Source organism: Pseudophryne corroboree, chromosome 6, assembly GCF_028390025.1.
Source record: "Pseudophryne corroboree isolate aPseCor3 chromosome 6, aPseCor3.hap2, whole genome shotgun sequence".
NCBI classification, from domain to species: domain Eukaryota; kingdom Metazoa; phylum Chordata; class Amphibia; order Anura; family Myobatrachidae; genus Pseudophryne; species Pseudophryne corroboree.
In genome coordinates this window covers 660,500,463-660,514,488 of record NC_086449.1, presented here as the reverse complement: position 1 = coordinate 660,514,488, position 14,026 = coordinate 660,500,463, and the positions used below count along the sequence as shown (strand labels likewise).

Genomic DNA, 14,026 nt, shown 5'->3' with positions numbered 1-14,026 from the left:
TGACATTAACCCAGGTACCACAAAAAAGGGTATTATGTTTGGGGAGAAAAAGCAACCAGTGGTTTTTCCCCCATCAGATGAGTTGAATGAAGTGTGTGAAGAAGCGTGGGCTTCCCCTGACAAAAAAGTTACTGATGGCGTACCCTTTCCCACCAGAGGACAGGGTACGTTGGGAGACATCCCCGAGGGTGGATAAAGCGCTCACACGCTCATACGCGCACGCAGGGGGGGTTTCCGAGTACCTAGAAACCCCCCCTGGCCGCCGATCCATCTGCGCTGCTGATCGTTTTTTTTGTGTGTGTGTTTATAGCGTGAGGAACTGACAGGCTGCAGCGGCTCCATCCTTACACAGAGACGCTTGCTGCTTGGTGCCTGTAGAGGGAGCTGCAGTGACAGCGCAGCACACAGCTCCTCTCAGGAGGTACTGTACGTGTATGTGAGTTGTGAGGTGAAAGAGAAAAAGGCTGGTGAGGGTACTGAGTAGGCAGTGGATGTGTCCAATACACTCATGGAATCCAGGTGGGTGTTAGATACTGTATGTAGGGATTGAAGGAGAGGCCGGTGGTGTGTAATTAAATAGGCTGGCTGGCTGGCTGGCGTGCAGGGGGGAGGAATGGTGAGGGAAGGCTGTAGTTACTTATAATGGTGTGTGTAGTATGGCATGTGTAGTGTGTGTGCATGCAAAGCATGCTATATGCATCTATAGTGTGTGTATACTATGAATGCATGTATACTGTGTATGTATGCTATGCGTATGTATACTGCGTATGTGTGTATACAGTGTGTATGTATGCTGCGTGCATGTATAGTGTGTGTGTGTGTGTGTTTGTATGTATGCTGTGTGCATGTATACTATGTGTGTATATATGTGTGCTGTATTGTGTGTGTGTGTGTGTACGTGCATGCATGTATGCTGTGTCCATGTATACTGTGTGTGTGTGTGTGTGTGTGTGTGTGTGTGTGTGTGTGTGTATGCTACTGTATGTGTATGTACGGTGGTCCGGCACTCCTCTGACATTCAAAATAATACTCGAGTGCCCTCTGTAAATAATTATAAATCCCGATAAAAAAGTCAGGTGCACTCAGATTTTACCAAAAAACTGTAATGATGCAAAGTCACAGCATATATCCACGTTTCGGGGGCCCGTAGCCCTGACATGTTGATATGTTGTGACTTTGCATCATTACAGTTTTTGGTAAAATCTGAGTGCACCTGCCTTTTTTACTGGGATTATATACAGTATATTCATACACAGTACATGTATACCCACCCACACATATACGTATACAAACACATGAATACATACATGTACGGAAACCCCCCCATGGAAATCCTGCGTTTGCCACTGACGCTTGTCAAAAAAGGTGGCACTACCGTCTCAGGATACGGCCGCCTTAAAAGAGCCTGCGGATAGAAAGCAGGAGGCTATCCTGAAGTCTGTATATACACACTCAGGTACTATACTGAGACCTGCTATTGCTTCAGCATGGATGTGCAGTGCTGCAGCAGCGTGGTCTGATTCCCTGTCTGATAACATTGATTCCCTTGACAGGGACACTATATTGCTAACCATAGAGCATATTAAAGACGTAGTCTTATATATGAGAGATGCACAGAGGGATATTTGCCGGCTGGCATCTAGAATTAATGCAATGTCCATTTCTGCCAGGAGAGTATTATGGACTCGGCAGTGGACAGGTGATGCGGATTCTAAAAGGCAGATGGAGGTTTTGCCTTACAAGGGTGAGGAATTGTTTGGGGATGGTCTCTCGGACCTCGTTTCCACAGCAACAGCTGGGAAGTCGACATTTTTACCTCAGGTTCCCTCACAGCCTAAGAAAGCACCGTATTATCAGGTACAGTCCTTTCGGCCCCAGAAAGGCAAGCGGGTTACAGGCGCGTCCTTTCTGCCCAGAGGCAGGGGTAGAGGGAAAAAGCTGCACCATACAGCCAGTTCCCAAGAACAAAAATCCTCCCCTGCTTCCACTAAAGCCACCGCATGACGCTGGGGGCTCCACTGGTGGAGCCAGGTGCGGTGGGGGCCCGTCTCCGGAACTTCAGTGACCGGTGGGTTCGCTCACAGGTGGATCCCTGGGTTCTACAAGTGGTATCTCAGGGATACAAGCTGGAATTCGAGACGTCTCCCCCTTGCCGTTACCTCAAATCAGCCTTGCCAGCTACTCCCCCGGACAGGGAGGTGGTGCTGGCGGCAATTCACAAGCTGTACCTCCAGCAGGTGATAATAAAAGTTCCCCTCCTTCAACAGGGTCGGGGTTACTATTCCACAATGTTTGTGGTACCGAAACCAGACAGTTCGGTGAGACCCATTCTAAATTTGAAATCCTTGAACACTTATATAAGGAAGTTCAAGTTCAAAATGGAATCGCTCAGGGCGGTTATCGCAAGCCTGGAAGAAGGGGATTACATGGTATCACTGGACATCAAGGATGCTTACCTGCATGTCCCCATTTACCCACCTCACCAGGTGTACCTCCGTTTTGTGGTACAGGACTGCCATTACCAATTCCAGACGTTGCCGTTTGGTCTGTCCACGGCACCGAGGGTATTTACCATGGTAATGGCCGAAATGATGATACTCCTTCGAAAGAAGGGAGTTATAATTATCCCATACTTGGACGATCTCCTTATAAAGGCGAGGTCCAGGGAGCAGTTGTTGGTCGGAGTAGCACTATCTCAGGAAGTGCTACGACAGCACGGCTGGATTCTGAATATTCCAAAGTCGCAGCTGGTTCCTACGTCGCGTCTGCTGTTCCTGGGTATGATTCTGGACACAGAACAGAAGAAGGTGTTTCTCCCGGAGGAGAAGGCCAAGGAGTTGTCATCTCTGGTCAGAGACCTCCTGAAACCAAAACAGGTGTCGGTGCATCACTGCACGCGAGTCCTGGGAAAGATGGTAGCTTCTTACGAGGCAATTCCATTCGGCAGGTTCCATGCAAGGATCTTTCAGTGGGATCTGTTAGACAAGTGGTCCGGATCGCATCTTCAGATGCATCGGCTGATCACCCTGTCCCCGAGGGCCAGGGTGTCTCTGCTGTGGTGGCTGCAGAGTGCTCATCTTCTAGAGGGCCGCAGATTCGGCATACAGGACTGGATCCTGGTGACCACGGATGCAAGCCTCCGAGGTTGGGGGGCAGTCACTCAGGGAAGAAACTTCCAAGGACAATGGTCGAGTCAGGAAGCTTCCCTACACATAAATATTCTGGAACTAAGGGCCATTTACAATGCCCTAAGTCAGGCAAGACCCCTGCTTCAAAACCAGCCGGTGCTGATTCAGTCAGACAACATCACGGCAGTCGCCCATGTAAACCGACAGGGCGGCACAAGAAGCAGGATGGCGATGGCAGAAGCCACAAGGATTCTCCGATGGGCGGAAAATCATGTGATAGCACTGTCAGCAGTGTTCATTCCGGGAGTGGACAACTGGGAAGCAGACTTCCTCAGCAGGCACGACCTCCACCCGGGAGAGTGGGGACTTCATCCAGAAGTCTTCCAACTGATTGTAAATCGTTGGGAAAGGCCACAGGTGGACATAATGGCGTCCCGCCTCAACAAAAAGCTAAAAAGATATTGCGCCAGGTCAAGGGACCCTCAGGCAATAGCTGTGGACGCTCTAGTGACACCGTGGGTGTACCAGTCGGTTTATGTGTTCCCTCCTCTTCCTCTCATACCAAAGGTGCTGAGGATAATAAGAAAGAGAGGAGTAAGAACTATACTCATCGTTCCGGATTGGCCAAGAAGGACTTGGTACCCGGAACTACAAGAAATGATCTCAGAGGACCCTTGGCCTCTGCCTCTCAGACAGGACCTGCTACAGCAGGGGCCCTGTCTGTTCCAAGACTTACCGCGGCTGCGTTTGACGGCATGGCGGTTGAACGCCGGATCCTGATGGAAAAGGGCATTCCGGTTGAAGTCATTCCTACGCTGATAAAAGCTAGGAAAGATGTGACAGCAAAACATTATCACCGCATATGGCGAAAATATGTTGCTTGGTGTGAGGCCATGAAGGCCCCCACAGAAGAATTTCAGCTGTGTCGATTTCTGCACTTCCTACAGTCAGGAGTGACTATGGGCCTAAAATTGGGATCCATTAAAGTCCACATTTCGGCCCTGTCTATTTTCTTTCAAAAAGAACTGGCTTCACTGCCTGAAGTTCAGACGTTTGTTAAGGGAGTGCTGCATATTCAGCCCCCTTTTGTGCCCCCAGTGGCACCTTGGGATCTCAACGTTGTGTTGGATTTCCTTAATCACATTGGTTTGAGCCACTTCAGGCCGTGGAATTAAAATATCTCACGTGGAAAGTGGTCATGCTTTTGGCCTTGGCTTCGGCTAGGCGGGTGTCAGAATTGGCGGCTTTGTCCTGTAAAAGCCCCTATCTGATCTTCCATATGGACAGAGCAGAATTGAGGACTCGTCCCCAATTCCTCCCTAAGGTGGTATCAGCGTTTCATTTGAACCAACCTATTGTGGTGCCTGCGGCTACTCGGGACTTGGAGGCTTCCAAGTTGCTGGACGTAGTCCGGGCCCTGAAAATCTATGTTTCCAGGACGGCTAGAGTCAGAAAGACTGACTCGCTGTTTATCCTGCATGCACCCAACAAGCTGGGTGCTCCTGCTTCTAAGCAGACTATTGCTCGCTGGATCTGCTCCACGATTCAACTTGCACATTCTGCGGCTGGACTGCCGCATCCTAAATTAGTCAAAGCCCATTCCACGAGGAAGGTGGGCTCTTCTTGGGCGGCTGCCCGAGGGGTCTCGGCTTTACAACTTTGCCGAGCTGCTACCTGGTCGGGATCAAACACGTTTGCAAAATTCTACAAGTTTGATACCCTGGCTGAGGAGGACCTTGAGTTTGCTCATTCGGTGCTGCAGAGTCATCCGCACTCTCCCGCCCGTTTGGGAGCTTTGGTATAATCCCCATGGTCCTCACGGAGTTCCCAGCATCCACTAGGACGTCAGAGAAAATAAGAATTTACTCACCGGTAATTCTATTTCTCGTAGTCCGTAGTGGATGCTGGGCGCCCATCCCAAGTGCGGATTGTCTGCAATACTTGTATATAGTTATTGCCTAACTAAAGGGTTATTGTTATGAGCCATCTGTTAGTGAGGCTCAGTTGTTATTCATACTGTTAACTGGGTATAGTATCACGAGTTGTACGGTGTGATTGGTGTGGCTGGTATAAGTCTTACCCGGGATTCCAAATCCTTTCCTTGTTGTGTCAGCTCTTCCGGGCACAGTGTCCCTAACTGAGGTCTGGAGGAGGGGCATAGAGGGAGGAGCCAGTGCACACCAGTAGTCCTAATTCTTTCTTAGAGTGCCCTGTCTCCTGCGGAGCCCGTCTATTCCCCATGGTCCTTACGGAGTTCCCATCATCCACTACGGACTACGAGAAATAGAATTACCGGTGAGTAAATTCTTATTATTTATTTATTTATTTTATTATTTTTTTATTATTATTTTTTTGTAAAAATAAATAAAAATAAAATACAATTCCTATGCCCCCACAGTAATACCTCTATCACCATATTATGACCCAAACAGTAATGCCCCGACAACATATTATGCCCCCACAGTAATGCTCTTGTCACCATAATATGCAGTACCTGCTCATTGTCAGGGGTTCTGCTCGTTGTCATGGGTTCTGCTCAATGACAGGGGATTCCCCCTCCCCTTCCTGCCGCCGCAGCCACCGCCACCGCAGCTGCAGCAGACTGTCCTGCTGCTTCAAGTAAAACAAAAATATTGAAAATGTCCCTCCTAAAATGACTGCCACCTCTGGAGACAGTTGTTGAAGATACTAGAGCCTCCTCTAGTATATTTAATAATGCCTCTTCTGAGACGGCGGCCATCTCCCCACAGATGCAATGGAATCTGCAGGGAGACAGGGACGGATGGCGACGGCATGAGCGGCCTGGGCCCTCCCCTCTCTGTTAGAGAGGTCGGGGTCGGGACAGCTATCCCCGCAGCAACTCCCTTATGACGGGCATGGATGCGGCAACCATTTTTCCAGTAATTTCCGTACTGCACATACACCAAACGTTGGTTAAATGGCTTCGACAGCCAGTTTCACAGTGATGCTGCAGTGCTGCGGCTGCCGATCCCAGACTCTGGAGAGGTAATTCTAGAAGAAATTAGTGCAGGGTGTGCTCGTACTCCAGTGTATGAGCATAAGCTGTATTATCTGTGAGTTTGGCCTGTTCTGCTACAGTATGTGCTGACCCTTAAATGAAAGTTTTGGCAGTTAGTATAGAGAGGATGATTCATGTGTGAGTGCTGCTAATTAGCACATTCTATATAGGATGGTGTAGATTTAAGAACTGTTGACACATATAATTTATTGTCAGGCAGGAAAATTGAACTTACAAAATATTTGCCAGGGTCATATGATCTGATTCTGAATTGTATGCTATGAGGGGGTCATTCAGGTGTAGATACAAAGCAGCGATTGTACGCATATCTATCAATGTTTTTGCACTGTGCATGCGTACGGGCTGCAGTGCGCACATGCAACAAGTGATTAGCGAATGTGTTCGTAGCAAGTTTTTAATCGCAAAGAAAATTACAGAAAGTCAGTGATTGGGGGTGGTAACGGGGGTGTTCAAACGAATGCAGACATGTCCTGGCCACTTGGACGGTGTTTTCTTCTAGGCATGCATACATTAACAACTGCAATCACACTTGCTACTAGAGAGGCCTGTGCATCCTGGAAAAGGTCAGTCTGCGCGTCTTCAGAGGCACTCAGGCTCTCTGTGGCGACCCAATGTGTGCCGATGTTGGCAATGTTTCTGGAATCATGCAGCGTTGTATGCAAATGATGCAATCACAGTGGGCGTCCTTTTGCACGGCTTAGCTTCTGCCCATATTAGCATATAATCGCAATTGCTTACGGCAAATCATTGCAACAGGAGTAGGAAGAACAACATGGATGACCCTCAGTATGCTGACTTGTATGCTATGCAATAGCAGCTGTGTCGGTCATCGCAGCTGCTATGGAAAATTATGCTAATGCTGCAGGAGGCATATTGTGTAAATCAGGGACGTGCGTGAGGTAAATGGCTGAGGAGGCACTGGCTAGTACTAGAGCCAGATTTACACACAATATATAAGCCAAAGGGTTAATGTGGGCATTATACACAGTTGCAGCAGTATAAACTCCTGGAAATTTGGTGAGTGTTGATCAGAGATGTGCAGAAATAATAGGCAGGGGAGTTACTCACCTGTCATAGACTTTTTTTTAGTCCACAATTTTAACTATAAAAATTATTAGAATAATACAAAGAAGATATTTCTAACATATTCTTTGCATTTTTCATATACTTTATGTAGTCAAAACTCTTGTCCAAATTTTAGTATGACAGAAAAGGCTCTGTTTTACCTGCCTCACCTCAACGCACGTCACTGGCGTAAATAGACGTCTCCTGACGGCTTCTGTGATCTGCTGCTGCATCCAAGAATGCTTGGAGAGAGAGAGATAAAGTATCAACCAACCAGCTCATAACTGCCATGTTACAGGCTGTGTTTGAAAAATGACAATTAGTAGCTGATTGGTTCACACCTTATCTCTCTCCAAACTTTGATAAATATCCCATAAATGTCTATTGGTCCCCTAAATGTCTATTACTTGTAGTCATAGATATGCAGGGTGTACACACCCTGTGTCCTCGACTGTAAAAGGAAGCCTTTTTTCCAATCAATCAAGGAAACTGTCTGCGGTGAAGCCCTCACTGAGGTTAGTTGTCTTTTCTACACTCTTCAGTCAGTACAGGAATCTGTGCTACTAGTATGATTTCCATAGGTTGTTGTTCAAAACACAATTACAGGGGATCCGTTCAATTTGCTGGCTGTCTGGATCCCGGTGGTCAGGATGCCGACGCTGGAATCCCGACAGCCGACAATGCCGTCAGCTGGAATACCCAGGCACAGGGGCTATTTCCACTCGTGAGTGTCCATGAAATCCATAGAGTGGGAATAGAACTTGTGGCAAGCTCAGCTCACCACCGAGCCCGCAGCGAGGCAAACGCAGCATGGTGAGCGCAACGAGCCCGCAAGGGGACTCGCCCCACTGCCGACGGGATGCTGCTGTCGGTATACTGACAGTCAGCATCACGCCCGGCGGGATCACGTATGTAATCCCATTAGAGAAATACTGAGTTAAGTTCGGTACATCGCGTGTGCCATACACAATGCATGATCTGGTGTACATGCACCACATCAGATGGGAAGATGCGATGAACGACGTATGTGAACGCGCAATCGCAGTAGACACTATATACGATGCGCACGATATGTTGTGTTGATCTTATAGAGTACCCAGCTATAGAATGCCATTAAACAATACCTTAGAGAAAATAAGCTAAAACAGAATAAAATAATATAAAATTGTAATATTCATAAACAAATAATTGTCTAATAGTCGTATACATGTCTAAATTATGTGGAAGAAAATCCAGGTTGGTGAATACAAACACAAAATGAATTAATAATATATGGAATTCTTTGAAACATTTTATGTGGGCATAAGTATGAGTCTGACGAATGCTCACTGTTTGTGAATATCAAAAGATGCTTTCTTATGGTGAAGGAACATAATAAATCAGAGTTGCCCACAGACTGACCTGCTAGAATATATGCCAGGCATTACTTTTGCCCACATTCCCCAAATAAAATTGTGAACCTTGTAATTATTATTTTTATATATATATATTTTATTTCTAATTCTGACCTGGTTTGTGAGTGTCTCTTTGAACTTGCTGGAAGCCAAGATGTAAATTATAGGAAAATAATGTAGAAATAAATAAAAAACAATATTTTGATAATAAAGACAGTTTATTAAAGGACACAGAACTAAGTGATGGTGCCAAGAAAGACAAATATACTTCTGCATATATATTTATAGCAATAGTCCAGAGTGTTATTGAACTTTGACTTGTCAGTGTCTTATAAAATATTAACTTTATATGAACCTAATCTGCTGGGTTCCTTATCTTGACAAAAAAGGAAGCTTTAATATTTGCAAATATATCCCAGGAAGTTCACGAGTTGATGCTTCATGTGTAACTTACTGTATACAGTTTATATATAATGTAAGACCAATGTGGGGGGAAGCATGTCATGTATCTGGCTACTATCATGCTGTACTGTGATATATTAAGAATTTTTTTTTTCCTTTAATATATATTTTTCAGTCATATTTGTTTGTTCCTTTAGAGGAAGCCACCACTCATTTAAAAGACAGTACGTATTGGGTTGGGGATGGAATCCCGGGGGCCGGGACCGCAGAGGTTAGTATACCGACACCGGGATCCCGGCCGTCAGAATGCCGGCTGTGGGGCGACCGCTAGAAAGTCCTTTGCGGGCTCACAGCTTTCGTCACAGGTTCTATTCCTACTCTATGGGTTTCATGGACACCCACGAGTGGGAATAGCCCTGGCGCAGCTGTTGGCATTCTCGGTGGTTGGGATCCCGACATTGGTATTCTGACCGCAAGGATCCCAGCCGCCGGGATATTAACTACATCCCCATATTCTAACTGCAGTCTGAGTGTTTAAATGAATGTACGCTTATAGAAGAGGCAATATGGGTGGGTCCTTTACAATCGATGCACCACTTGTGAAGAATATGTCAACTTCTGTTCATGACGTCATATGGTTCCTTCAGTGGGGAATGTACCTCAAAAATAGCCAAATGAAGATTGCATAGTGTAGTATGTCTATAATGAAGTGGTAACACCAACGTGGATTGAAAAGGATGAGTGTTATAGAAGGTCTGCGTACCAAAACTCACACTATAAAGTGGTGAATGACTCCCATAAAGGTATCTTTAGCCACCAGTCGCCAAATATGTGGATGAGCTCACCGTAAACACACTTTCACAAAACAATCCCTCTTATGGGACATACCGTACTCACATAACACATAGCAGTTGTACTCTCATAGCGGTTTCTTTGCTACATCCTCCAACCGTGTGCCACTCGTTGGAGGTAGTGACTTAACACTGACTCTCCGGAATAGATGCACACAAAAAAAGAACCAAAAGAGGAACTTTAAAATGCTTAAAAATTTATTACAGAAAAGATAAAACAACCATGGGATATAAGACATATGATGGAAAAAATGGGTATACCTGAATGGCAAAAACGGCCGTTTGTGTGCCTCACAGAGAATGCCCAAACGTCTGATCCCAGGATATTAAAAGGAAATGTCAGTAATGCTCCTAGACCAACATGTTTCGACTTTATGTTAAGTCTTTTTCAAGGTTAGAGAGCACTACTGACTGGAGCTACTTTTATCCCCTATTAACCAAACGTCACTTCCGGACGCGGTATACACGCGGCCGGTACATCCTGTATCACTCCACTTCTGCCAACCATGGCCGGATGTGGATGATAGAGTAATTTAATACCTGATTAACTATAACCATATATTTAAACATGGCCCTCCGTTTAAGGGTATTAAGTTTGGTCACTGCTGTATAACAGCAGCCATCCCGGGCTATCTATCCCACATAGCGGCGGTTCCGCCAACCACTGTTTAACTTCCGCCAACCAATAAAACAATAAGATTATGGTGCAATATACTATAAATATACTAAGAGTACATTAGGAGCATTAATCCAGATGGACATATATAAATATCAACATCGTATAAATAACACTAGTCTCCTTAGTTTGTAACACCAATGCATATATGTTACAATCTAAGGAGACTAGTGTTATTTATACGATGTTGATATTTATATATGTCCATCTGGATTAATGCTCCTAATGAGGCACACAAACGGCCATTTTTGCCATTCATGTATACCCATTTTTTCCATCATACTGTATGTCTTATATCCCATGGTTGTTTTATCTTTTCTGTAATAAATTTTAAGCATTTTAAAGTTCCTCTTTTGGTTCTTTTTTTGTGTGCATCTATTCCGGAGAGTCAGTGTTAAGTCACTACCTCCAACGAGTGGCACACGGTTGGAGGACGTAGCAAAGAAACCGCTATGAGAGTACAACTGCTATGTGTTATGTGAGTACGGTATGTCCCATAAGAGGGATTGTTTTGTGAAAGTGTGTTTACGGTGTGCTTATCCTCATATTTGATGACTGGTGGCTAAAGATACCTTTATGGGAGTCATTCACCACTGTGAGTTTTGGTACGCAGACCTTCTATAACACTGGTCCTTTTCAATCCACGTTTGTGTTACCACTTCATTATAGACATACTACACTATGCAATCTTCATTTGGCTTTTTTTGAGGTACATTCCCCACTGAAGGAACCATATGATGTCATGAACAGAAGTTGACATATTCTTCACAAGTGGCGCATCGATTGTAAAGGATACGCCCTGAAAAGGTTTCATTTGGACATTTATGTTGGAACAGGACTGAGCGCTAATTATACTCTATTTTTGTCTTTTCTTGTCTGCATTTTTAGGGATTTGGTGGTCCCTTTGTGTGTATATAGCTGCATAGGTCCTTTATTCTGCGCCTTGGGACTGTTCATTTTTTGTATTTTCAATATGGGTGGGTGCTGGGAGATGGAGAGTGGTAACATGCACAGCATGTATAGTTGGTATAGGTGAGAGTGGTGTCTAATCCACACAATAGATAACTTAACCAGTTCCAGAGCCGGATTAAAGCAGGGGCGACTGGCGGTTATATGTACATATGTGTCCCCCTGACAGTGGGAGTGAAGCAGCAGTGTGTGGTGTGCGTCGTATGTGGTGCCACGCCGCATTTGGTGTGCACCGGCAGGGGCAGCGCTGAGCACCAGAGCACTCGGCTCAGATGATGCCCGGCTGTGCACTGGCCCGCATGACATCAGATTTTGCGCATTGCTGCCCACGCCGACCCACCTCTTAATCCGCGCCTGTGCAGCAGTACTGTACTGACTGTCCCAGTGCCAATGAAAGCAGGACTCGTGAGGAGGGAACCCTGCTGCTGTTGCAGACCAGTGCCGCACCAGCCAGCCCAGCCCCAGTGAATGTGAGACAGTGCCACTCCCTGTTGTCTGTGTGTATTACAAGTGGGGAAGGAGGGGGTTGCTGGGGGTGGTAAGCAGTTTTACTAAGGGGGCAACCACAACTTCATTGCTCCTGGACCCCAGCCAGCCTTAATCCGGCTCTGACCAGAGGTTTATTAGCCAGGTACGGGATGACACAGGGTTACTGCAGCAGGTATGTACAATGAGTACACAGTGCACATAATTTATAACGTACTGTATGTACCAGATCAAGCTAGGATAAAGCTAGGAATATACTGTATAGGGAAGTGCAGGTGGTGTGTGGACAGATGGGAGCAGACACCTGTGTTCATAGATGTGTTCGGGCAGTACGGATGGTGTAATGGTTAGCATTACTGCCTCACAGCACTGAGGTCATGGGTTCGATTCCCACCATGGCTCTAACTGTGTGGAGTTTGTATATTCTCCCCGTACTTGCGTGGGTTTCCTCCGGGTACTCCGGTTTCCTCCCACAATCCAAAAATATACTGGTAGGTTAATTGGATCCCAACAAAATTAACCCTAGCATGAATGTGTGTGCGTGTACATGTGGTAGGGAATATAGATTGTAAGCTCCACTGGGGCAGGGACTGATGTGAATGGCCAAATATTCTCTGGAAAGCGCTGCGGAATATGTGTGCGCTATATAAATAACTGGTAATAAATAAATAATAAATAAAATAGATGTAGTGCTTGTAGTGGCGTATACACACTAGCTCATATACATGTAGAAGTATAGTGGTGGTGGTGCACTGGTACTTGGTATCCGGACTTCAGGTCGACACCAAAAAGCTTGACACACCTTACGTCGGCACAAATTGGTCGACACACCTTAGGTTGACATGGGCAAAGGTCGACATGGAAAAAGGTCAACATGAGTTTTTCACATTTATTTTCATTTTTTTAACAATTTCATACCTTACGATTCATGTGGACTACGAAGCAAGGCGAGCGAAGTGAGCCATGCGAGGGGACATGGTGCACTAATTGGGGTTCCCGGCCACTCTACGAAGAAAACGACACCAAAAAAACATAAAAAACTCATGTCTACCTTTTTCCATGTCGACCTTGTCCATGTCGACATTTTGTCCATGTCGACATAAGGTGTGTCGACCAATTGGTGTCGACCTAAGGTGTGTCGACCTGGAGTCCCAGACCACTGGTACTTGTAGGGTCAGCGTAACCCTGTTTCATACACTCCTCTGTGTAGACTCTGAAGGGCATGTGCATTCAGTATAAAAGACGGAGCTGATGGTACACAGAATGGCCATGCACGTGCAGTAGAAGCACATCCTGCAGTCCAGAGTCCAGTGTGTTGGATAGATACCACACAGTGGGGGTCAATCCGACCCGATCGCTCGCTGCAGTTTCTCGCAGCACAGCGATTGGGTCAGAACTGCGCATGCCAGCCGTTGTTGCCTAGCGATCGCCTCGATGCAGAGGCGGTCCTGAGGCAGAGGCGGTCGCTGGGAGGGAGGGGGCTAGATGGTGGCGTTAAGCTGCGTGTTGGGGGCGTGGTTCGGCCAACGCAGGCGTGGCCGAACCATTGGGGGGCGGCGGCTGCGTGACATCACATGCAGCCACTGCGGGTCGGGGAGCGACAAGTAGCTCCCGGCCAGCACACTAAAGCTGTGCTGGTCGGGAGCTACTCTTGAAGTGCAAAGGCATCGCCGCTGTGCGATGCCTTTGCACTTCTGCGGCGGGGGCTGCCACTGACATGCAGGGCGGATAAGCCCTGTATTCTGGGCGTCTCCCCGCATGTCAGTGTGAATGATCGTAGCTGTGCTAAATTTAGCACACCTACGATCAACTCGGAATGACCCCCAGTGTGCGCTCTCCTAGCAAGGATACAGAAATTGTGCTTTGTTCTTTAAAAAGTACATATGGGGTGATTCAGATGAAAGGAGGTGATGTTACCCATAGCAACCAGTCAGATTCTGTCCATTATTTCTCTATTACAACCTAGAAAATGATAGACAGAATCTGATTCTATCACCTCTTTTCACTTTTAGAAG

The 14,026-nt window shown here is 46.3% G+C and overlaps 1 protein-coding gene across 1 annotated transcript in view; it reads left to right on the top strand.

The window, feature by feature from the left end:
- The first annotated feature begins 420 nt into the window (after positions 1–420).
- The window catches only part of LOC134933196 (rho GTPase-activating protein 7-like), a 426,624-nt gene continuing 413,018 nt past the window's right edge, over positions 421–14,026 (top strand). The window contains exon 1 of the mRNA XM_063928234.1: positions 421–519. Coding sequence (XP_063784304.1) covers positions 492–519 — 28 coding nt within the window. The 5' untranslated portion in view covers positions 421–491. The remainder of the gene's footprint in view (positions 520–14,026) is intronic.